Below are 24,965 nucleotides of genomic sequence, written 5' to 3'. Positions count from 1 at the left end.
AGGGAAAGATTTTCACTAAGGCCAATCTCCTCCCTTCACCCACTTCACTATTAATTATCTGGAGCCTGGTTATTCGAAGTACAGTCTGTAGACCAGCCACACAGCCATCATCTCAGTGTCTGTCAGAAAGGCCAGTTTCATGATTCGGAATCTGATTTTAACAGGAACTCAAGGTGATCCCTGTGCAAGTTAAGGTTTGAGAAGCCCTGATCTAGATACCATAACTCCTATAAATTATGGAAACTTGAATTTAAAAGAGAAATATTTCTTTACAATTCTTCTCTGATCTTATTAACTATCCCTAGATTGTAATTATGGGACTCTTGGAAAGCCTCATATATTTGGAATTTGTCTCTCCGAAAGTATATTTTGTTAAAAAGTTTCCTACATTGTGTTTGTGCCATCAAGGGAACTCCCTAGCATTATTTCTTCTCCGTTTTTTTGAAATCAAACACTCAAGTTCAAGTTGAAAGAATAAAACCCAAGCTGAGCCCCTGGGGTAGTCTGCCTCCCAGCTCCTAAGAGAATGCCAGATGCTTTCAGGGTGGCAGATGCTACAGAAAAAAAGAGCGTAGGCTTAGTTAGGTGTGCCCCCCAAAATTTATGACCTTATATCAATCACTTGACCTCTCTGAGATTCAAGTTCCCTTGTCTATAAAATAGAAGAATCAAAGTAGGTGATATCTAAGTCATTTCCAGCCCAAAGATTCTGAAAAAATTCAAATAATACGTTTTATCATTTCCTCTTCATTTCTGCTGCACTGAGTAACCACAATTTGAGGTGGAGGAAGGCTAGCTATAAAACGACTATTTAAAAAAAAAAGACCATTGTCATCAATGGGTGAGCTGCAAGGCTTTCACAGGTATGGTACCAAGGTGCCCAGCCAAGGCACTCCAGCTTCTCTCACTCCCCAGTTTTCAGGCTGGTTTTACAGACTTGCATGTGACAGCTTCCCATGTGGTCATCCAAAACCAGGATGGATTATTCTCTGTGTACATTTGCTAGAAACTCATGCCAACAGCGGTTCTGCTCCCCCGTGTGAGTGAGAAGAGCTATTGCTTGGATGGCCACACCGGGCTGGCTTGGCCGCACTTCCGAGAGACCACAGCCTGCTCCTGCCTGACAACCCCAGAGACAAGGTGAGAGGCACCCTGCTCGCTGGGTCACATGGGAAAGAGAGGAGACGGGGAAAATCTGAGCATAAGGCAGACTCCTCCAAGTTCAAAGACAGAGAGGGAAGGACCGGCACCAGCCAGTGTGTGGGAACTTCCTAAAGAACATAGCTTATGATGATCTTGCCTTCAAAACAGAAAGCATTGTGATGAGAATGTTCAGCTTTAGATATTTAGCATGTCTGAGGTTTAGGATGTACAATGACTTGTGAACGTTGTGGTGGTATGAAGTTCAACATCACCAAGAGAATATTTAATTCCTAAGAATTACATATATTGCCACCTTAACAAAGATGTGTACCCTTGAACCTATAATGACCAAGTCCTCATTCCTCTGAGTAACCCTTGGAAGTAGAGTCCAGCGAGAGATGAGCATCCTACCCCCTCATGTGAAATAGCCCAGAAAAAGCTGGGCTGATGGGAACTGGTCACATCTGATGAACAGAGGCAGAAACAGAAGGCAGTTCTAAGAGGGATGACGGACTCAGCCAGAAAATGACACAGCCTTGCCTCATACACATCGTGCTTGTTCGTGTGACACTCAAGGTCAAATGAAGCCAATGACTCTCCACAGAGCAAGTACTGCAAAATGGGGCCCAACTGCACTCACGCGACAGCTGGCCAAATCCGTCTGAGGAAGATTTCTGGGATAGAGAGAGTACCATATCTGGGACTAAGGCCGAAAATCGATATGGGGCCTGGCAGCTGGTGCCTGTACTCCCTTTCTTGTCCTAGAGATCTGGCAAAGCCAGACTTTAAATCCCTCTGTCCATCCCAGAAGCCTCCCAGAGCTCGGCGAGCACCCCACTCACCTGTGCACCTCCGGAGGCTCCCTCTGGATTTTAGAGCTCGCTTCCACCACCTCTTTGGCAACCTTACCACTGCAAAAGACAAGAACACACATCCGTGCACAGACATTCAGAGCAGGAGAGGAATGTGCACGTGCAGTTTTTTAACTTCGCAATGGTCTTACCCAGTTCTAGGACCCCACACCTTCTCTCCCTCCATCAGGGGAAGTTTCTATGGAGTTTGAGGGTGCCCATAAGCATAAGAGATGAGTGGAATGGAAAGCAAGAACTAAAATGGGGGCACAAGCCAAACTGTGCCGATTTACAAGCAAAACATTCAAATATACATGATGTCCCACCCAAACCCCATCATTAAAATGGAAGCATGGGTACCCACCTATACCGAAATCTACTTCCTTTAAAAAATATCTTGCTGCTTGACACAGTCTTGATCTGACTGGATTTTGCATACCTTTAAAAAAAACAAAGCAAAGATGGCAGTGATATTAGAAAGTCCTAGTGGAACGTACTACAGAGTGTGGCAATCAGATATTTTTGACTGTCAGAAATACATTTTACTGTGTGAGTCAGCATATATATGCATGTGCGCACACACGCACATGCACACACGCACACACACACACGCACACACACACAGAAATGTTTCAGAAAAGAATAGTTAATTTTCCCATTTGCAACAACATGGATGGACCTGGAGGTTGTTATGCTGAGTGAAATAAGCCAGACAGAGAAAGATAAAAACCGTATGACTTCACTTACATGTGGAATCTAAGGAACAGAAAGAACAAAGTAACTGAAAACGACTCACAAATATAAATGACAATCTCGTGATGGCCAGAGGGATGGGGATGGGGGGTGGGGCTGTGAAGAGTTAAAGAAGTACAAATTAGTAGTTGATAGAGGGTCACGGGGATGGGGAGCACGGCCTAGAGAATGCAGTCAGTAGTAATGTAATGCTATGCGTAGAGCCAGAGGGAAGATCGAGTAATCGGGGGGGATCATTTCATAAACTATATAAATGTCTAACCAACGTACTGTATACTCAAAACTAATAATAAAAAAGAATAGCTAACTTTCACGGTGTGTATTTGCAATGTGATCTTTTCTATGCTCTCTTTTCACCCTTTTTAAACACTGATGATCATCCCTACACTTGGTCTCATAATCCGTTACTGGGTCACAACCTTTAAAATGGACCAGGCAGTGATGATGAGCAGAGGAATGCCTTTCGAATTTCTATTTGAAAGATATAGAGATGAATAGTGTCACATGGCATCATTAAGTTCCTTGCTGTAGGGGCACTTCCTTGCCTATGCCTGTACCAACACTGCAGCAACAAACAAACAAACAAACAAAAACAGCTTCCTGACAACACAGGCCACTCAGTCTGTCACAAAGAACTCATCTACTGTGTACAGCCTGAGAGAGGGCATGAGGGGCCCAAGTCACCGTGGAAACGGTCACTGGCTTTGAGTATTCTCTGGTTAAGTCACCATGACCCAGTGCCCTTTAAAAGAACCCGCCCTGGTCGATGACTAAGGTACACAAGGTACAAGAAGCTCTGCCAAGCCTCGATTCAGCACCTCTGAGCCCTGCCCATAAATACGAACAAAACAACACTGAGAAATAACCTGGAACATGGGTTGCCCAGAGGTCGCACACAGGGCACTAAATTACTGTGACAGCTGAGGATGGCTCTACACCAGTCGCTTTAAGCCTTATGCAGTTAAATCCAAAAAGTTAGAATGGTCTCTCAGAGTTCAGGAACATTTTAAAGTATTGATAGTTATAAAATCTTAATTTAAAAAAAACCCACAATATAAGCGATATGTTCTATAATTCTAAGCAAAGACATGTACACAGCCAGGGCTCCAGCTAGAAGTTTCTGTGAGGGTTGTGATCGCCACTTCAAGCCCCTTGAAGTCTTCACTCATTTGCTCAGCAATTACTAACTGAATGCCTACCTTGCTCCATGCTCCACACTAAGCTCAGGGAAGACACACAGTCTCTGCATTCATGGAGTGTAAGGTTTAGAGGGGAAACGAATATTAATCTAGAAGCCACATAAATAAGTGACAAATGTAAATTACAGGCCATTGTGCGTGCTGTGAAAGAAAAGATACGATGAGAGATCAGGAGTGGACGGTACTGATCCAGTCTGGGGGCCCAGGAAGGGGCCCTGAGGAATGGACTGCTGAGCTGAGGTGCACAGGTGGGAGGGTGTTACCCAGGTTGGGATGTGGCAGTGTTCCAGGCAGAAGGCTCCGCACGCACAAAAGCCACGAGCCGGAGAACTGGAGGCACTAAGAGGAAGACCTGACGTGCACTTCCCCACGTTATTACTCTAACTGTTTTCACACACGCACACACACTCACTACATTTTTACCCCCTAATTAGGCAAGACCTGACCTTGAGCTTTCCTCGTCAAGGGTTTTGGTCTTTGTCTTCAGAACAATGCAAAGCTATAGTAAAAGCCTTTTGCAAAGCAGTCTCTTCTCTCATCCACCTCTGCAAACAGCCTGAGCCAACAGAGGATGACACTGGCTACAAAGGATGAGCGGAGAGTGAGATGGGCAGGGGAGGGTGGAGGTGGGGACAAAGGCCTGAGAAGGGGGGCTCCTGTCAAGGCAAGGCCTAGAGAAGACAGACTGGGAGCCCCAAGGACAGGTGAAGAGTATGTGAGATCCACACCCCAGATGGTCCAATGCCTGGGACAGGCAGTGCAGCCTGCTGGCCAGAGCTGGGTGACAGATCACACCCAGTTAAGACCCCCAGCGAGCTGAGCTACATGCTACGTGTAACAACGTCCTGCTGAGTTCTGAGCCCTCCTTCTCCTGTGAGGACTTGCCTGCTCTGGACCCATCTGCTCCCCAACACCCCGACCCTAGAGAGCTGTGGGCCTGACATAGTCTCCACGGGAGCCTGAGAAAAAGGCCATCACCATCTCCCATTCTCCACCTTCTCGGCAGGATTGTTGCTCCCAAGTCCTCAGAGGTGGAGGGAAGAAAAACCTTTAAAGAAGCTTCCGTTTTATAATTGATTTTGTTTTAACTGTTGTTCTTCTAGGTTTCTAAGGATCCTTGGGGCAAGGGAGTCTGCTCAGGAAGATTATTATGAGCCTTAATTGCGTGTTTGAAATTCATGTTCAATTCTGTGCCCAGTTTATAGACAATACCAGAAGCTCCAAGGAGTGTGACTAGCACAGCAGCTCCAGTGACTGTGGAGTGACTTCTGGGGAAAGGTGGGCGGCTCCAGCTTTCATTGGTTCAGCCTCGGCTCCCACCCTCCCAGGCCATGCAAGGAGGCCACTGCCTCCTCCTTACACCAGATCGGCCTCCTTAAGGGGAGGCGCCAGCACTGCACTGCATATACACAAACCCTTTCCTGTGAATTAAGAAAAACAGGTCAAAAGACACATTTTGCAGAGAAAGTGAATAGCTACCTTCTCAGGATAAGGGGAGTAAAAAAAAAAAAAAAAAAAAGCCTTGGGTTTTTTTTTCCAGCAGCTGAATGCCCTTGGAAATTATTTGTCACTTGATTTGCTCAGAGACACTCTCCTGAGAGCACTACTGCTAATTCCCTGCCCTCTCAAATGTCCAGGTGGGCTCCTGACAATGTTTAGGTTGAAATTTTTAATGGAATTTTAACAGGGTTGTTTACTGTGAGAGCTTAAACAACATAAATGCTCTGGGAATTAGGAAACACAGACAGTAGGATGGAGGGACATGGAGGGAAAAGAGAAAGGTAGCTGGGTTATAAGACATGTGTCCGGTCGTTCCCAAACTTGATGACTGAGCGAGCATCAGCAGCACCTGGAGCAGGGGTTAAAAACACTGATGCTCATTCAGCGGGTATGGAAAGGGGCCCAGGAGTTCGTATTTGTATCAACAATCCCAAGGTCATTCCAAAGCAGCCCACTTGCATTTGAGAACCTCTGAGTTCCCATATTCTCTTTGAATGACCCAAGAGGTGATGTTTTACTTGAAAGAGTAGAGGCCAAGGTTCCTGTGACCTCGGTCAAGTCGTGTAGCTTTTCTGAGCCTCAATTTCTCCACAAATTTTTTAAAGAGGAAGGGTATTACATTACCTAATTCAAACCATTCTGAGGAGTGCTAAACGAGATTAAATGATGTGAAAGTACCTAGCATACAACCTGGTCCTTATGTAATAGTTTCCCTCCCTCTCTCCATCCCCACTTACCTCCCTCCCTCCCTCCCTCCCTCTCTCCTTCCCTAATACCATTCTCAAAACCTCTCCATTGCCTTCTCACTATTGAGCTAGGAAAGCCAATCTAGTAAATCATGGAGATTCTGGGGAACCACGTCCAACACTCTGAAAGCCAAAAAAAGAGCCTTCATCCTAACTCTAGCCGAACGTTCCAGTGCTCTGCTTCCCAGACTCTCACATCAACAAGCCCAGAGCCAAAGTCTTCTTCCCACCACAGGCAGTGAAGGCACCACCTGGTAAAAATAGCAATTCTCTCTCCTCCAGCCTTCTTCCCCACCTGTCTTCTCCCCGACTTCCACCTCCAATTCCTCTGGCAAAAATCTCAGCACAGAAGTACTGAGTCTTCTCAAACATCTGATCTCACAGAGAAATCCAGACAGTCTCCAATTTACCAACACCTGACTTGAAAAAAAAAGCTATGTGTTCAAATGGTGGCCTGTTGCTATTCACCCTTCTGATGGCACAGCTCTCTACCACTCCCAAGCCCAGAACTGCCAGGGCAGCCACTACTCCCAGACCCACAGCACTAGGGAATTTTCTTGCCTAGTCCTGACAGGGAAGCTGTGTTTTACATGGGGTAAGATATGTGAGATGTGCCACGTATGTAGATGGTGCCTGAAATATGCAAAGTGTCACTGCCAGTATCACATGATGCACATACAGCACAGGTCTGCCAAGCACACCTCCCCCACCCGCTGTTTCTAATCTCTCTCCTCTGGCACCTGCTACTACAGAAGCTGGGGACAGAGGTCAGGTTGGGTGCTGGGGAGACAAAGGGTGGTGCCCTAAGAGGCCACCTCTAGAATTAACAATACAATTTCTCATTTCATTATGGTTTACAACTTCTGGAGTAATCATAGCAGTAACAATTGATGTCATTACTGAGCATCTACTATGGGCCATGAACCATCCAAAGTTCCTTAAATATACTACTTCATTTTATGCTCACGGCTCTTTTAGGAGGAAGGAATGCACATCTTTACATGAGGAAACTGGAGCACAGAGGGGTTAAGTCACTTAACTACAGTCACATGATTGAAGCTGGAAGAACCAGGCTGAGAACCCAGGTCTGTCTGTTTCTAAAAATAATGCTTTCACCATGCAGATTCTCAGACTTCAAAGGGCATCAGAATCACCTGGCAGGCTTTTGAAAACACACCTTTCTGATTCAGTAAGTCTGATTTAGAGCCCAGGAATCTGCATTTGTAACACGTTCACAGGAGGTGCCAACGCTGGTCCAGGAGCTCTGCGTTGAGAATCACTGTATTCGAGCATTTAACCCTAGGCTGCACATACATACCATCTAGGAAATTTTCATCACTACCAACATCTAGACCCCTCATCACAAATTCTGAATTTTTCAAATAATTGCTTCATTGAGATATAATTCACATACCATAAGATTTACCCTTTTCATTGTACACTTCAGTAGTTTTAAGTATAACTCACGGAGTTAAAAAAAATCATCAAAAAACATTTTCACCCCAAAAAAGAACCCCGCCATAGCCACTGGCAGTCACTTTCTGTTTTCCTACCTCATCTCCTCCACTCCCAATCCCACACAATCACTTAATCTACTTTCTGTCTCAATAGATTTAATTATTCTGGGCATTTCATACAAATGGAATCACACAGTATGTGCTATTTCGTGAATGGCTTCTTTTCATTTAGTGCAGTGTTTAAAAGATTTCTCCGTGTTGTAGCATGAATCAGTACCTCATTCCTTTTATGGCTGAAAAATATTCCACTGTGTAGATACACAGATTTCTTTTATCCTTTCATCAGCTGATGGGCATTTGGGTTTTCCACTTTTTAGCCGCTGTGACTAATGCTGATGTGGACATCTGTGGACATGTTTTTGGGAGGATCCAGATTCTGACTTAATTGGGTCTGGGGTAGCATTGGCATTAACGGCTCCCCCAGTAGTCCAGTGGGCAATCGGGGCTGAGAACCTTAACACTCAGTGTGGTCCCTAGACCTTCGGCCCAGCATCACTGGGGAGCTTAGAAATATGAACCCTCCTGCCCCACCCAGACCTGTGGAATCAGAAGCCACATTTTAACATGATAGCCCGGTAATTCGTGTGTTCACTAAAACATGAGAGGCACTGGTTCAGGGAGCTACTCTGGTTCCTTATCTACCAAGTGTAACATTGTTCCTCTGACTAAATGCTCATCCATCTCTGGACGAGAAATTTATTAGGAACTGACTGCCTTTATTCCCTGCATGCAATGCCACACAAAACTGGGGACAGAGTGCCATTTGAGGCTGTGCCCAGTGCCTAGCAGAGCACGCACACAAAGCAGGTGTGAGAGAGATTTGTCAAATGGCAACACCAGTGAGCCACTGAACCCTTCAGTGTGCCCAGCGTGCTTTTAGGGAACCAGTGCCCAGAAGCTGTAAGCTCCGCTGCTCTGGGGTAGAGCACCTAGAAAACACACGGCATAAAGGAAGCTCTGAAATGGTGACTGTCCTAGTCTGTGTCGGGGATCCCCTGGGGTTTGAAGGAGGAGGGAAAATCGGAGTTTTTGCTCCTGGTCTTTGTTCCCAGGCAGCAGAGCTCAGAGCCAGGGCTTTCAAACCTGGTCGGTGGCCCTAGGCCAGCTGACAACGAGCAGCACATTCATATGTTGAAAGCACATTCGGGAATTCTTGGCCACCGAGCCTCCCTGTTCCCATGGCAGGTGAAGTGAAAGGGAGAGGCAAACCGCACCTCTCCCCCAACCCTGTCAACCCAGGAAACAAGATTAGGACCTCGCTCTGCCAGCTGAAACAGTTAAAGTGCAGTGCCAGTCAGACAGAGCAGGAAGTCCGGGAAGGCATAAACCAGTGGAGGAAACAGGCTCCCACCCTGGAGGTTTCATCGTTACTGGAGCGGGTAGTAGTGGCAGTCGTTGCAGCAGCTACCATTTATCAATGGTCCATGTGCCTGGAAGAACTAAATACCACAAGGCAGGTATTACCAATTGCATTTTACAGATGAAAAATAAAGATGAGCCTCAGAGAGTGCAAAGGCTTTGTTCCAAGCCACATTGCGAGGAAGCAACAGAGTCAAGATTCAAAACTACGCCTGTTCACTTCCAAAGCCCACACTCATGACCACTAGGCCACAGTGAGGCAAGCAAAGGATGCCAGAGTCCTGATCCTTCCATCCTACGGATGAGAAGCCTGAGGCCAGAGGCTGTCCATGGTATACAGATGGCTCAGAACAAGCGATATCTTCTTCCTAAGGAACAGGGGTGGTTATGGGATAATGGAAGAGCAAAGGGTTCTGGAAAACCTGAGATCAGTACAAATATTAGAGATAAGAAGTCTTAATAAGAGAGACAGAATAGCCCGGACTAACCAGATCAAATGCAAGGATCTGGTCAACTTGCACAGTGCTGCTGTGCCCACAGCCAAACTCCCCGGGCCTTCTGAAGCATGCACAGACGACCGGAAGTGATTTCCCTGACATGCCTAGTTGGCCCATTCAAAGACAGAATTATCAGACTGACCTCATTGCGAGCTGCCAGCTAATGACTGTACCCCCAAATGTGCAAAATACATTCCCCAGATCGCAGTTTCTTCTCCCCTTCTTTCTCTCTCTTCTTTTCTATGCTGTGTTTGCCTTTATTTGACTCCACCTACCAACCAACTCCCTCACACATGATAAAACAGCATGTGTGTAAAAAAGGACTAATTGATGTCCTGAGTTTTCTTTGATAGAGATCTCTTGATTGCACGAAAAGATCTTCCAGTCTGTGCTAATGTCCTTCCAAGTAGGACTTACTGAGTTGGCTCTAAAAGAAGCCTGTCTTCTGGATGTTCTCCTCCACCACTCCCTCCCCTTACCCTTGTCTGTGGGTCAGCAGCAATCAACCACATCTGTCACTCCTCTGCCACCCCTTTCACGATGGCTAAGCCCTCTGTGTCCTTCCTGTCTACTTCATACATCTACCTTCTGCTCTAGCCTTGTGTAACTGCTCATTCTCCCCATCGTACGTCTTCCACTTTCCACCGTGGTCCTTTACTCAGAATGTCCTTCCTCCACCTGAACAGGCCTTCTACGGCCTCACCCCCTGGCAGCTAGACTTGCCCTTCCTCCTCTGGTCTCCCCTCTAGCATTTTATTTACACTTCCCTTTTAGTCTCTATCATGAACTACAAATCTCCTGAAAACAGGAACCATGTCTTATCAATTTTATCCAGTAAATCTTTTTGGAATGCCTCGGGTCTTTAGGTAATGCAAAAATAAACAAAACCCAGTTCTTACTCTGAGAGAGATCAGATCTAGTACAGACATGTACATAAAAGTCTACAATAAAATAACGCCATGATATATCTTGCTTTTGCTTTCTTTCAAGACTCTATCTACTAACTTCCTCATTTGTGAGAAAATTTTCATTCAAAATAACTAACTCAATGTCTCTAAATTATTCTTTGACAGGAACCAGATGATTTCATTAAAGGAGGATCAGAAGAGTTCCAAAAGCTTAGGCTCCAAAAACTGTCAGTTTCTCATGAAGTTAAATATAGTTACCCTCTGACCTAAAAATTACTAGGTATAAACGTAATTGTCCACAGAAAAAATTATATATGAATATCATTGCAGCATTATTCATAATACCTAAAAAGAGAGAACAACTCAAATGTCTATCAACTGATGAATAAATAAACAAATGTACTATATCTCAACAATGGAACATTATTCAGCCATACAAAGAAATGAAGTATTGACACATGCTACAGCACGGATAAACCTTGAAAACATTACCTTAAGTACAAGAAGCCAAGCACAAAAGGCCACACGGTTTATGTTTCTGTTTATATGAAATGTCCAGAGCAGCAAATCCATAAACACAGAAAGTAGATTAGTGGTGCCAAGGTATGGGGAGAGGGAGAAATGGCAGTGACTGCTATTGGGTACAGGGTTCCTTTGGGGGTGATAACAAACTGTTCTGGAATTAGACGGTGGTGAAGGTTACATAATCTCATGAAAGAGACTAAAAATCAAGGAATTATACTTTAAAGGGGTAAATGTTATGGTATGTATTATCTCAATTTTTAAAAAATGTATAGACTCAGACTAAAGATCAGTTTCTTTGTGTTTCCCTCTCTCTGTTTTCACATGGATAGAGAGGTTTAGACATGCTGATTTTTCAAACCAGGTACACTTTTTTACTAGTCCCCAAACACTGCATGGGGCACACAGATGCCTTGAGGTGGTGATGGTTGTGGAAAAATCTACTAATACACATCATTTCTTCCTGTCATTGCAAGAAGCACTGCATTTTATGGATCATTTCCTCCGAGAATTTTCAAATTATGTTCCTAATAGGATTTGTGCAGGACTGAGGGGTTTCCTGGGACATGGGACTCTCAATGCTAAACCTAGGAAAGGCCCAGGCAAACTGGGACAACTGGTCACCCAAGCTCCTGAGATACAACAAGAAATGGGTGGTCTCCAGTCCCGAATCCCAACTCTGGTCCTCACCAACAACCACAGTTTCTCTATTTTTATCTCTTTTATATACTAGGCTTTGCCTACACTTCTGTTTAACCCATTTCCCATTTGTTCAGGGAATACTCGAGCAGCACTTGCTGCTCTTTACCTTACCCCCAAAGTCTGCCACGAAATCTCTCTTTTATTATTATTTTTGTATCGCTCTAGTATATCGATAGTCTTTGGAAACAAATGACATCATTCTATTTATAGCATTCTGTTTTTAGTGGTGGTATTTCCACTTACAAAATACAGTAATTCTCAATCGCTGAAAATGTCAAATCCTAGAAAACGTAGTAGCATTCCCACACGAGATGTTAACATCATTCTCGAACAGTTGTTAGCCAAAGATGCATTTGATGAATTCAATTTATGTATACATTTCCGTTACATTAGGATTAGAGAAAAGTTCTGTTTAGAAATAACTCCAAAAACAGTTTTTATATTTTATTTTCACATTGAAGTCAGATTTGCTTCAGCTTCAGGGAGCGTGTGTATTTAAAATTCAATTAACACTGGCAGTGAGCTGCGCTTTTTTCTAAATGGGAAATGGGTTAAGAAAAAAGGGTTCTGTGGCTAAAAAGGGTTTGTTAGTCTTATCCGAGCTGTCATTCTCCTGATGGTCATCAGCCAAAGCCTAGGACGTTCAAAAACTCAGCATTTTCAGGGACGTGAGTCTAATGACTAAGAATTTCAGTAATGGGGAGACTGCGCAAAGGACACCTGGACAAGCTTCAAGGTCAATCATGCTGCCACCCTGGGCAGGGCTGGGCTAAGTTCTTGACGCTGTCCATCACCACTGCTCTTCCAATCAGCAAGTGTGTCTCAAAGAGGAGCTAGAACTCAGTGGAAAGATCCCAAACTTGAACCTGTTAGGAAACCTGAGAGCTTTACAGATGGTTCCTGAAGTCCTATCAGCCAGCACTGACTTTCTATGGTCCTAGACTCTGGTGGCATTCCACCCATAAATCTTTGGCTCTCATCTCTGTATACAGAAGGTTTCTTACTATGAACATGTGTGACTCACTGCCAAAGGTTTCCTTTTCTGGTTGTGTGAGTACGTTCAACCCAAGCCCAAAGTAAGCCAGAAGTGCCAGAGAGTATCAACTCTGCCCTCTAAAGTGGCCCTCAACCAAAACGAATGGGGAATGAGGAGATAAAGAGCCTAGCCTCTTTGCCGGACAGTGGAAGAACTCTGAGGCATGTTCTGCCATCTGCCAGAGCTCCCCAGCAGAGGTGACCCTAGCTGCCCACAACAGTGACCTGCTTACTAACGTGTCTTACGTTTCTTGCTTCTGCATCTCCCTTCCCCCACTCCCCTATTGGTATGGTCAGCGACAACATCCCAGAGAAACCATGCACAAAACTCTTCTCGAGGTCTGCTTCTGAGGGGGGCACCCAATGAGAATTTGATCCTGTCACGTGTTGAATGCAAACAGCAGTGACCAAAAACAAAAACGAAAACAAAAGCAAAAAACAACAACAGCAAAAAGCAAACACACACACAGCAATTCCATGGAAAACACCCAACAGGGAGCTCAGGACTTGCTCAGGACAACTGCATTAGGGAGTTACCCTGCACGATGCACCAAATCCATGATTCACTTAAATTTAATAAAAAGGACTGAATTAAAAGAAATGAATGAGGAGCCGTTTGCAAAACATAAAAGGTTCCACGGGTGATTTTCAAACCTACGATTCAAAGAATAAAAGCTACTTACTTATAGAAGGCCTGGTTCTCCACTCCACACTTCCAGAGATGTTTGCAGGCAGCTGGTGTTGAAGTATGGAATGCCAACATGGCTTTTTTCTAATAAAAAATAGCAAAACGAAAAAAGGCATGTTAAACACAGTTTGTTTTTCATCTTTTTTCCTTCAGGTATTAACCTATTTGTATCCCGACACCTACCAAACAGATTTGGAGTAACCAGTGCATTACTATGTTCTTAGAAGTGTTGCTGAAATGACATTCCCCACCCTCACCCTCTGCAGACATCACTAATCTATCCAGACCTCATTTCTGATAAAAAGCAGGCTCACCATCTTCAACTCTTCAGGCATCACCTACCTCTCAATCAGACTTCGATTTGTTTAAAAACTTATTTTCTAACCTTGAATTACTACTGTTTGAACTGAAAAAGTAGGATTAGGAAAATCCACAAACTTCCAGACTAGATCTGAGGCTCAAAGTCTCAGTAATGGCCTCTTCCCAAATGCCTTCCCCGGTGAACCCAACCTATATCTGGTAACTCCTCTATTTTCAGAGTCTTAGATCTTATAGAAACTGTTTGTAAAACTCTAACCAGCATGGGAGGATATCTAGCTTTACAAGTATTTTTCACTTGTTTCATAAATCTGCATTTTGGCAAATTACAGAGGTAGAGGGAGGTCCCATTTTCTATTGCTCAAATCTATCCCAGTGTATTTTTCACACAGGGATACGTGATCAGCATTGTTCACTGACTTTATTCTTAGCTGTGCAAACCCAGTGTGTGTTTGTTTACCTGTAAAATGTTCCCAGCGTATAGCTTCCTTTCTCGTCACAAACTTTAAAGTCATGGACTTTTGGGGCTACAATGCTAAAGGCCTATTTTATGCTTGAATCTCTCTCATGTGCACACACGTGCACATACATGCTCATACTCATGTACACACATGTTCATACTCATGCATACACAATAACAGATAATTAGGAAAGCAGTATCTGACCTCTTTCTGGGTGCCAATCACATAAAATGTCTTCCCTTCAAACTTCAATTTGCAGACATCCGGCCTAAGAAAAGAAAATCTCTATGGGTTAGAGGGAAAAAAAGTGGCAACTAACCAAGATACCTGGCTTTCCCACAGGAATCTGGCTGACTCACAAATGCCAAACAGACTGCAATGAAACAAGATACTGTCTTATCATCAGTGAAGGCCTATGAGCATTGAAAAGCCCCCAAGTGAATTACACAGCAATTTTTTCGCAAGAGAGGATCTAAAGGCAGCTTAAAATTATTCCATTTTTTTACGATGAAGCTGCACCTTTCTTCCAAGGATCAATTCAAGAGGTTTCTTAAACATTAATGACCAAAACAACATTAACCGGCAAGCCCATCTTGTGAGGCAGGAAGAATGTGGTTATTTCAGATTCAGCTAATGAGATGATATGGATTTACAATATCTGTTCCTTCCTCCTCTCACATCTATGCCCAAGAAGCCCACACACCACGCTGTAAAATTTTCATTTTTTTTTTTATATGAGAATATCTTATTATATATTCAGATGCTCAGAATTGTGAGGACAACTTAATGAATGATAAATTATAGTCAAAAGAGTGACTTTAGTTTCATCTTAAGAAGTTGCTTGATTAAAAACTGCCAGAAATGTAGACTCTAGGTTGCCTTCTTGGTGAGAAAATATGAGTAAATAGAGCAGAGAATTCTACTTTTATTCCTTTGATCTAACTCCTTGGATATTGATGTGTGCCCCTGTGCTTTTTTAGTTTAGGCTGTTTTAATTTAGGCAGAAGATTTGCAAGTTCTACAAATCTCAATGGATGTTAAAAAAAAAAAACAACTAGAATTAATGTGAGAATAAAATTTGTTTTAGTAACATGTACATGGCTGTTAGAAATACACATGCCTAAGCAGAGGCTGTAGAGGATGGGTTGCATCAGCATCCCACCGGGGACACCAAGATGTAGAACCAAAAACAAATGGTTGGATTGTCTATTTCAACTCTTCAATGTACACAGGAAGAAACTGAGGTTCAAAAAGAAGAGAGACTTGCAATTAATCTGTACTTGAGATGTATCTGATTCTAACCTAACTACTTCAGGGCTCAAGCAATTCAAAACGTGAGGGTCTAAAACCTTTTAGGACCTCCAAGCAATTCCAGTCCTAGGATAGGATGGGGGAAAGTCCCAAATTACCCATGCTCCCCAAAGACAATAGGAATCCCTAGGGCATTTATTCTAAAATAGACTGAACAGTGATTAACATTGGAGCTTCTTTACAAGGTGCTGAAAATACAGAGAAAAAAAACTGGATACCACCACCATGTTACATTTATGTAACATCACAGTTCACAAATCACATCGCTCTCACACACCCTATTTCATTCGCTTCTCCCCATCTCCTTTCCGCCCTATAAGGCAGTCAGAAATCATTGATTCCCATTTTATGGATGAGTGCCCTGAGATTCAGAGAAGTTAAGTGACTTATTAAAGGAAAATAAGAGTTTTGAGAATGCTAATTGTGGAAGAGGAAAACAAGTGGGCACAGAGGGGAGTTGGAAGTATGAATTCGTAAAAGGCGGTGATAGAGAAGGCAAGGAAGATACTTAGAGAAACTAGGCATCTTAGAAAGAGAAGGCTGTCATACAAAGAGTGGAAGGTGTAGGGAGAGGAGTGGACATCGGCTGACTAATGCTAATCTAGTAAAGAAGGTTTGAAAGGAAGGCGGGTGCCATGGGGAGAATGCTAAGAAGGTGAGGAGGGCTACTTGATAAAGAGGTGCTGGAAGAAATCCTGAAGGTACCGAACCATGAAACTGAGGTTCAGGTCAGTGCAAGAGAGCATTTCTAACACAGGACTGAGGATGGACGCCCAATGTCCCATCAAGGAGAACTTCAGACCCAAGAGCTCAGGTCAAAAAAGTGAACTCACCCCACAATGAGACAAAACAGGGGTGGCAAACCTCTCAGGGACCATCAGAGAAGGAACTAAATCAGGCTGAAGGTATGAACAGGACTAAGCCTTTACAATATTCCATCACAAACATAAATGTTCAGCTTTTTCCATTCTACCAAAACCATTTTCTCCATGATTAGGCATAGTAGGTAGTGTTGGTCACCTACTCCACTCTATCATTCCACTTCTTCACTGACACATCTAGACTTTATTCTTCCTCAGGGTCATATATATTCACGCAGATCACACTCTTCCCCGTCCTGAGAAGATGGATCTTCATTTGGCCAACTCAGTCAAGGAGTTCCCATTCTTCTCAGAAGGACTGGTTTAAATAGGCACATGTTACCCAATGCTGCCCAATTAGATAAGCTCCTACAGGGCTTCTGAAAAAGTTATCCTTGTTTTACGAGCAGACATATGGAAGGGCTGCTCTCCTCCTGGCTCTGAGTGTTACTGTGTGAAGCAGTGATGGCCAGAGTTGCATGCGTGACCATTTTATGAGCCTAGGGACAAAAGCCAGCACCCTGTAATGGCAGAGACAAAAATGGAGAGACCCAAAGGCTGTGTGGTCAGTCATTTAGGTTAAAGGATAGTGGAATTGTCCAATCTCTGCAACTTTTGCTTTGTGAGATAATCAGTCTTCTTAATTATAAGCCACTGTGAGCAGACATTAATTGACCAAAAGCATCTTAGCTGATACACTAAATAACAAAAGTTAATTAAGTCTACAGCAAAGATTTGACAGAATATAGTGGAGAGAAGTGAGTGGGAGAGAATGAGTCCTGAGTTGCTTGAGGGAACTTGCACCTTTACCCACCCTGACCCACCCACAGTAGCCCCTCTGGTCAGAGCAGAAGCTACTGGTGAGCAAACATTGGACACCTCGTTGGAGGCAGAACCCCTGAGCTCAGGCCACACCCCAAGTCTCCCACATTGACTCCTTGACTCCTCAGCTTGACAAATCCAATTCTCTGCTGAGACAGGGCAACCTAGACTGAGTTTCATTTATAGCTAATAAATCCCTTTGTAATCAAGCTCTAAGGCAAAGAAATTGATACTAGGCATTCTATCTGATGTCCCCACCACCAACAACAAAAAAAGTCAAAGGTGGGGAAAGAAAACAAGATTAAGAAAAATGGTCAGCCAGTTTTCCAAAGAAATACTCACCATTTAATCAAATGGATTCTCTTATTTCCCTGAAATACCACAAAGCCTGCAGCAGTAAATCCCAAAAATGTTGTTGTGCCTGTTGAGTCCTGCAAAAAAATAAAAATAAAAACATATTTGGACTGAGGGGTATCAAATAAATGATAAATGGTATGCTTATTCAGCCTCACCCTGGGTTAATTTCTGGTTAATTCTAATGACTGCAGCAATAAACTAAGTTTCTGAGATGTGACTCCCAAGAATAGGACATCTAAAACCCGGGAAAGGTCCAGAAATATGTAGTTTTTCCCTTTGAAAAACAGAACTGCCTCTCCAGGAACCTCCAGTGAAAGTACAGATTAGTCTCAAACAACTATCTACTTCCAAGTGTCTTGTGGGGCCACCTGGGTTCTCAGATCTGCTCTGTAATGTGAACAAATTGCTCTTGGTTGTCATTAGCTCTGAAACCAAAGATGCCATGAAACTGAAGCCCTGAGCATCTACTCTAGCTTGACTGAATCCCACACAGGATTTCTGGCAATTTTAATATAAAGACATGCCAGAAATGCTTACTTTGCTTCCAGCCTCAACCAGGAAACTAAGCATTAAGGCTAAGAAACAACAATAACAACAATCTAGTCAGTCTCCTAGATAAAAAAAAAAAATTAAAAAAATAAAAAAATAAAAAAACAGAGGCTCACATTTGTGGATAAAATCTAATTCACTAAATGGAATAATCTGATTTGTACCATAACTAGGAAGAGGTATCTGGCAAATATTCTAAAATAATTGTGTGCGCAGCCCACAAGATGCCCAGGCCAGGGTGGACAATTATCACCAGCTCTTGGCCTTGGCTGCATGTTGGAATCTTCTGGAGAGCCTGATCTGCACCCTAACAGATCCTGTAGGAACTGAGCAGGAGTTTAAGAAGTTCCCCACATGCCTGCAATGAGGAGCCTGAGCTGAGAGCTCTAGGACTGGTACTTGACCAAATACTACTGTCCGGTGCCATGTGGAGAAAGTAATGTTCCAGTATGACTCAAAAACTTGCCTTTCAGAGCCTGGCTGATATAAACACTTAGTTCAGAATTTGGGTTAGCATCTGGTTAATATGTAGTTCGTTAAAGGTATGGAAAAGAGAAAACTTTTCATAAACCATTTCCAGAAAACGTGAGCATCACCTTGGGAACTTGTTTAAAAGGCTGATTCGCCAGCTGCACACACCATTGATTCTAAATCAGTAGCTCTGGGGGTGGGGCCAAGGTGATTCTAAAACACACGGTCTGGGTTTCATCCTTGAGAGAAATACTATCAAATAATATGAATAAAAGATAAAGAAAAACAAATGCCCCTAATGTCAAAATATAATTTTAAATCTTTCTTCCACTTTTCTGTTTTTTAAGACTGCATTCTTGCTGGAAATGACCTGGAAAATAAATAGTATTTTCTCAGGGGTAAAACCATCCACTTGATGAATGAATCCATGTATGTTAATTTAGGAATATGTGGCTACTACACAGCAATTAGCAAGCAATTGGTAGAGTCCAATGGAGAAAACCAACTACCGAAACACCTGACTGCAGCCCACTGTTGTCCCTTCCAATTAGGGTTGGTGGGTCAGGCTGTGGAAATGTCCTAGGAGGGGTCTGCCAGTAATACAGACCAATTAACTCTTTTTTAGGCAAAATAGTCGTTAAATGTCGACCTTCTGTGAGAGGCAGTTACCTTGCATGGGTGTGGATCCACTCCATAGGTTTCCAAAGTGTGAGCTTTCAGGAGTAAATTAAATTCAGCAACTGGTGGACTCTGGCCTCTAAAATCACACAAGAAAAAGTAGAGGGTTAATATGGAAAATAACAGAAACACAGAATCCCTTCCTTCAATAAAATGCAATCTACTCAACTAAATAGAGAATCCCTACACAAACAGTAATCAGTAAGACTGATTGTTATTCTTCATCACAAGGTGCCCTTTGCCAAGGAATGTAAGCTCCTGTTCCCTGGCTAACTGTTCCATAATAAACCCACAAATACTCTGAGGATTCCCGTGACCCGTACAGTTAATCAAGGTTGTCAAGTTACCAATAAGTAGGCCTTTGAAAAGGCAATCTTAATATGAAATAAAACTTGGCATCTGTCCTTTCCAACTTAATTTAAAAGATTATATAGGATACATGACATTCCTTCTTGCTCAGGGTAGAAAGTGGGCAATCCTGTTACCCCATCAACAAGTCTAAATAGAGCCATCTGGGTAGGAAGAACTGTAAAGCATGCCATTGGAAAGCCCTGGATTTTGAAAGGAAATCTCAGCCCCTAGTCCTAGCACTGTCCTCCAGGATGGTGAACAAGGTCCTGGCCTCAGGGGTGGGAAAAGAGGCTACAAATATAGACAGCTGTGAGAAGTTCTTTCGGGGCTAACTTCCAAACCAGGACTGTGCAGCACATCAAAGACTCAACTTTGACTAACATTAACATCCTGCTTGTAACTTAGAGGATCTGAACCACTCCCCGAGGACAAGTATATAACCCTAACAACCACGAAGAGTTTGCTAAGGAAAACAACAGTTATTTTCAAAGGGTAAACCTATATTGCAATATTAAATCTATTTCCACCTAAGCTTCTCCCCAAAGATAGAGTTCCTCCACTACCCACTCAAGACAGTTGAGTCATCATCATGCCTCTGAACCAAAAAGAATCCCATCTACCTTCTCCTTAAAGCCTTTGAGATCTCTTTACCCTGAGTGTACTGAAATTTCACTCTGATGTGTCTAAGGAGTATCTTCATTCATTCATCGTGATTAGCACTGTGGGGACACTTTTAATTGGCTGTTTCTTTGATCTTTTCTTCCCTTTCCAACCTCCTTCTTTACTCCCAACCATTCTCTCTCTTCTGTCCTAGTAAATGGATTTTGAGACTCCTAGGTCTATCTGCCATGTCTTTTAACCTCTGTTCCAATCTTTAAATCCCTGTCTTTTTGTACTACATTCTGAATTACTTAATTCAAACTTCCAGCCTGTTAATCTATTCTTCAGCTATGTGCATCCTACTTTTCATCCCATTTATGAGTTTTTATAACATCGATTAAATATATCATTTTCAATGTAATATGTACAGGCGGCACACCTCGATTTATTGTGCTTTGCTTTACTGCTTTTCACATCTACCACATTTTTTTTTTTTTTTTACAAATTGAGGGTTTCCGCAACCCTGCGTCAAGCCAAGTCTTTTGGGGCCATTTTTTTCCACAAGCATTTGCTCACTTTGTGTCTCTGTCACATATTGTTAACTTAATCTCACTGTATTTTAAACATTTTCATTATTATATTTTTTATAGTGAACTGTGATCAGTGACCTCTGAAGTTCTATTATAATTGTTTGGGGCACCACAAACTGCACTCAAATAAGAAAGCAACCTTAATAAATGTGTGTGTCCTGACCGCTCCACCAACTGGCTATACCTCCATCTCTCTCCCTCTCTTCAGGCCTCTTGATTCCCAAGATACAACAATATTGAAATTAGACCAATTCATAACCCTACAATGGCCTCTAAGTGTTCAAGCAAAAGAGGCAATCGATGCAGCAAACTTCACTGTTATCTTAAGAAATCACCACAGCTGCCCTAACCTTCAGCAAACAGCATGCTGATCAGTCAACAGTCACCAAACTTCCACCAGCAAAAATTTTATGATTCACTGATGGCTCAGATGATGGTAAGCATTTTTTAGCAATAAAGCATTTTCCACTAAGGTATGTATATTTTTTAGACATAATACTATTGCACACTTAATAGACTAGAGTACAGGGTAAACATAGCTTTAATATGCACTGGGAAACCAAAAAATTCACATGACTCGCTTTATGACAATAAGCACTGTATGAAGGTGGTCTGGAGCCCAATCCACAATATTTCTGAGGTGTTCCTGTATTTGGCTCTTAAAATAGCTGCCTCTTCCTATTTTATAGGATACATTCTTATTTCTCTGAGGATGTCCATATTACTTCTTTTAAAGTCCAATCCTGTTTGCTCTATTAATGCTGCTTTCTTGGTGATGATCTTCTGGTTTGCTGAGTCAGTGTTTCTAATTCAATGAATTGATGTTTCCTTAAGCATTTGGTGATTCTTGGTCAGACACTCATCTTTGTATTTGATGTTACTGATTTAATGCAGTGGCCTCCAGAGATTGTAGGGAAGGATGGGACATGCCACGTGAGAAGAGTGTGTGTCAGTAACCTGATTTCAGGCTGAAGGTTCTAGTTCTCCCGTCAGGGTCAAAGCTGCCCAAATGTGGTTGCCCAGTCAACACGATGGTCAACCTGTGTATGTGCAGCCTGAAGCACCCAAAACCACTCCCGTCCTATATATGTGCTTGCCCTGGAGTTCCTCTGTTTTCTGTCTTCCAGAGATACTTCAGGACCTTTGATCCATCCAAAGATGACATTCCTTCTTGTATCTACTTTCTAATACTTTTTCTATTATCCATAAGAACTTGGAGAAGAAAGAGAAAGTAGCCACATATGCTACCCTTTTCTTTTAATATAAGAAATAATTTTTAAATCCATCCTTTACAGAATATGTTCTTGAGGAATTAACTCAAACTCCTGCTTTAGAAAAATAAAGTGTTTCTAAAGCCTTCCAGGATTTCCTCTTTAGTCAGTGTTCTGAAATGTCACTGGTATGTGAAGGGAGCATCTTCACTTAGTCGCCCTGATCAGCACTGTATGGGTCCTTTCAAGCCAACAACTCCTATTTTTCTTTGACCATTTCTTTGATTTTTTTTTTCAAGTCACAGTCATAATAATTATTTTTCTTCTTGATAAAGTAACAATAGATTCTACAAAGTCACCAACTATATTAATGGGGACAGAAAAAGGATTTTTTTTAAAGTTGTCTCAGTTTATACAGGTATTTCTCCATAGCTCTCCTATAAATTCTTAAAGTAATATCTTACCTTTCACAAGATAATTATTGAATCTAAATATTGGGTCTTTCTCGCCCCCTTCCCCGAAACTCACACAATCTCTCCTTCTCTCTCACTCACTTGTACACTCATCTCGCTCCCCTCCCCCCAACTGCTGACTAGGGACAAAGCACAAAGCTGAGCTATCCAGCATGTTACTAAACAGAGCCCCCTCTCTGGTGGCCCTCAGTGCAAAACTTCAGCCTAATGGGGCCTACATGAACCAGGACAAGAGCCTAAGCAGCACAGAGCCTCCCTCAGCCACTGGACATTAGCTGCTCCAAGATAATCCTCCCACATGGCACGAAAAGCCCTCACTTTGCCCACACTAACAGGAAGTCCTCTGCTCTAGAGAGCTGGCCATTCTCCTTAGTGGTCAACCTGTCAGCACCTCTATATAAGCCACACATTGCTTATTCTTCAATTCAAGTTTGGTTTTAAAGCACACCCTTCTTTTCCAGTCAGTCTGGGGAACAAGTTAATGACTAAAAGTTATAACTCGAAAGTTCATGTTGGAAACAGTATATTTTGCTTGCCCAAGTGGTCTCTTTCTGAATTTTCCTGTCCTTTGTAAATCGGATGGGCATCTGATCTCTAATCGCAAACACTCAACCCCGGATGGCAGCAGGTGCAGTGCCACACAGCTCCAGGGGACATGCCACTAAGCTTAAAGACCTCTGTTCATCGGGAGATACTATCCAGGGTGTGAAAAGGCAAGCCCCAGTATGGGAAAAGATTTCGGCAACATGTACAATGATAAAAAGAACTCCTATGTATAATTTTTTTAAATCCCATAAATCAATAAACAATATTTAAAAAAGAAGAAGAAAAAGACAACTCAGAAGAAAAATTGGCAGAAGACTTAAACAGGCTCGAATAAGATATTCAAATAGTCAACCATCACATGACAGTGTGCATAACCTCTTTCCGATAAGGAAAATACAAATTAAAACTGTGAGAAATCATACACATATCCATCTGACAGCTAAAATTTAAAATACAATACTAAGTCCTCAAGAAGATGTGCTGCAAAAGCAACTCTCACATACTGTTGGTGGAAGAGCAATTTTGTAGACCTATCAAAAAATTAAACTGAACAGAATTTTGGAACTCTGGCATTATCTACTAAAGTTGAGCATGTTTACCTTGTAATACAGCAATTCCATTCATAGTTACAGATGCAACAGAAACTGGTCTATGTTGCACCAAGAAATATATAGAATTTTCATAATAGTGCCATTTGTAATAGCAAAAAATAGGAAACAACTTCAAATGTCTATCAACAGCAGAATAGATTTAAAATGGAAAACTATACAGCTATGAAAATAAATGAATTAAATCTACCACAACAATATGGGTGACTACTGCAAAAATTAAACTGAACAAAAGAGGCTAGATACAAGTGACTACATGCTGAATGGATTCCATTTACGCAGCTTTCAAAAATGAGAAGAAACTAAAGTGTTAAAAGTCAGAGATGTGACTTCCCCTTTGGGGAAGAGAGACAAGGCAAATATTGGGAAGGGGAATAGGGACTTCTGAGGTTTCCAACTCTCTTGGGCCTGGGTGGCAGTTACATACGTGCTTGCTTTATAACAATTCATTGAGCTTTACACTTACGCTTTATGCACTTTTCTGAATCTGTGTTATACTTCGGCTTTTAAGAGTTTATTTAAAAAGGAAAAGAAAGAAAAAAAAGGATGTGAAGAACTGGGAACCTCACATACTGTCAGTGTGAATATAAGCAGGAGCAAACAAGCTACAATATCCTAGAAAAACTGAAGTTGTGAAAACTCGGGGACCCAGCAAATTCCACACCAAGCTTTGCATATGGACTAGGGACTCCTGTACATGCACCCCCATGAGAATTATTGAAGAAACCATAATCACAAAAACCTAGAAACAACCTAAATGTCTATCAACAGGAGAAATGGATACATAAAATGTGACATGTTCATAAAATAGAAAATTAATTATACAGAAGCAAAAAATGAGAACATATGGCTATATGCATCAATGTGGAAGAACCACAAAAGCATAAGGTTGATGGGGGGAAAGTGAGATACAAGAATAGAGTGTGATTTCATTTATATGAATGTTAAAATTAGGCAAAAACAAAGCAATGCATTATTTAGTGAGACACGGGAAGCACAATTATAAAAGCAAAAGAAGAAAATGAATAACCCAAAATTCATAATAGTGTTGAGAAGGGAAGGAGGTGATCTGGGAGAGGACACTTCAGAGCATCTGGTGATATTCCAATTCATAAGCAGAATTGGATAGGTATTTTTTCAACTATTCTTTAAATTAGACATATATTATGTTCTTTTATATAGTCTTTTATGCATTATATATTTTGCAACGATTAAAATAATTCCTGCCTTTAATAAAAAAATTATTGAATGAAATGTTATGCAATCTAAAAGCATCACTGAACAAAATTGACCAGGAATATAATAAATATACATACAGAGCTGTCTTTTACTGAACCTT

The 24,965-nt window shown here is 42.2% G+C and overlaps 1 protein-coding gene across 3 annotated transcripts in view; it reads right to left on the bottom strand.

Annotated features, from left to right (window-relative positions):
• Positions 1-24,965, bottom strand: part of FRMD3 (FERM domain containing 3) — a 268,015-nt gene that overhangs the window by 50,712 nt on the left and 192,338 nt on the right. For all 3 annotated transcript variants that reach the window (XM_025049729.1, XM_025049730.1, XM_006916100.3), the window contains 6 exons: positions 19,239-19,326; positions 17,535-17,623; positions 14,404-14,467; positions 13,416-13,504; positions 2,359-2,433; positions 1,986-2,054 (listed from right to left, as the gene is read on the bottom strand). In XM_025049729.1, the coding sequence (XP_024905497.1) occupies positions 1,986-2,054; positions 2,359-2,433; positions 13,416-13,504; positions 14,404-14,467; positions 17,535-17,623; positions 19,239-19,326 (474 nt within the window). The remainder of the gene's footprint in view (positions 1-1,985; positions 2,055-2,358; positions 2,434-13,415; positions 13,505-14,403; positions 14,468-17,534; positions 17,624-19,238; positions 19,327-24,965) is intronic.

The sequence above is a fragment of the Pteropus alecto genome, unplaced genomic scaffold (genome assembly GCF_000325575.1).
Source record: "Pteropus alecto unplaced genomic scaffold, ASM32557v1 scaffold206, whole genome shotgun sequence".
NCBI classification, from domain to species: domain Eukaryota; kingdom Metazoa; phylum Chordata; class Mammalia; order Chiroptera; family Pteropodidae; genus Pteropus; species Pteropus alecto.
Note: the sequence above shows the minus strand (reverse complement) of the source record. Positions and strands in the feature narration are given on the sequence as shown.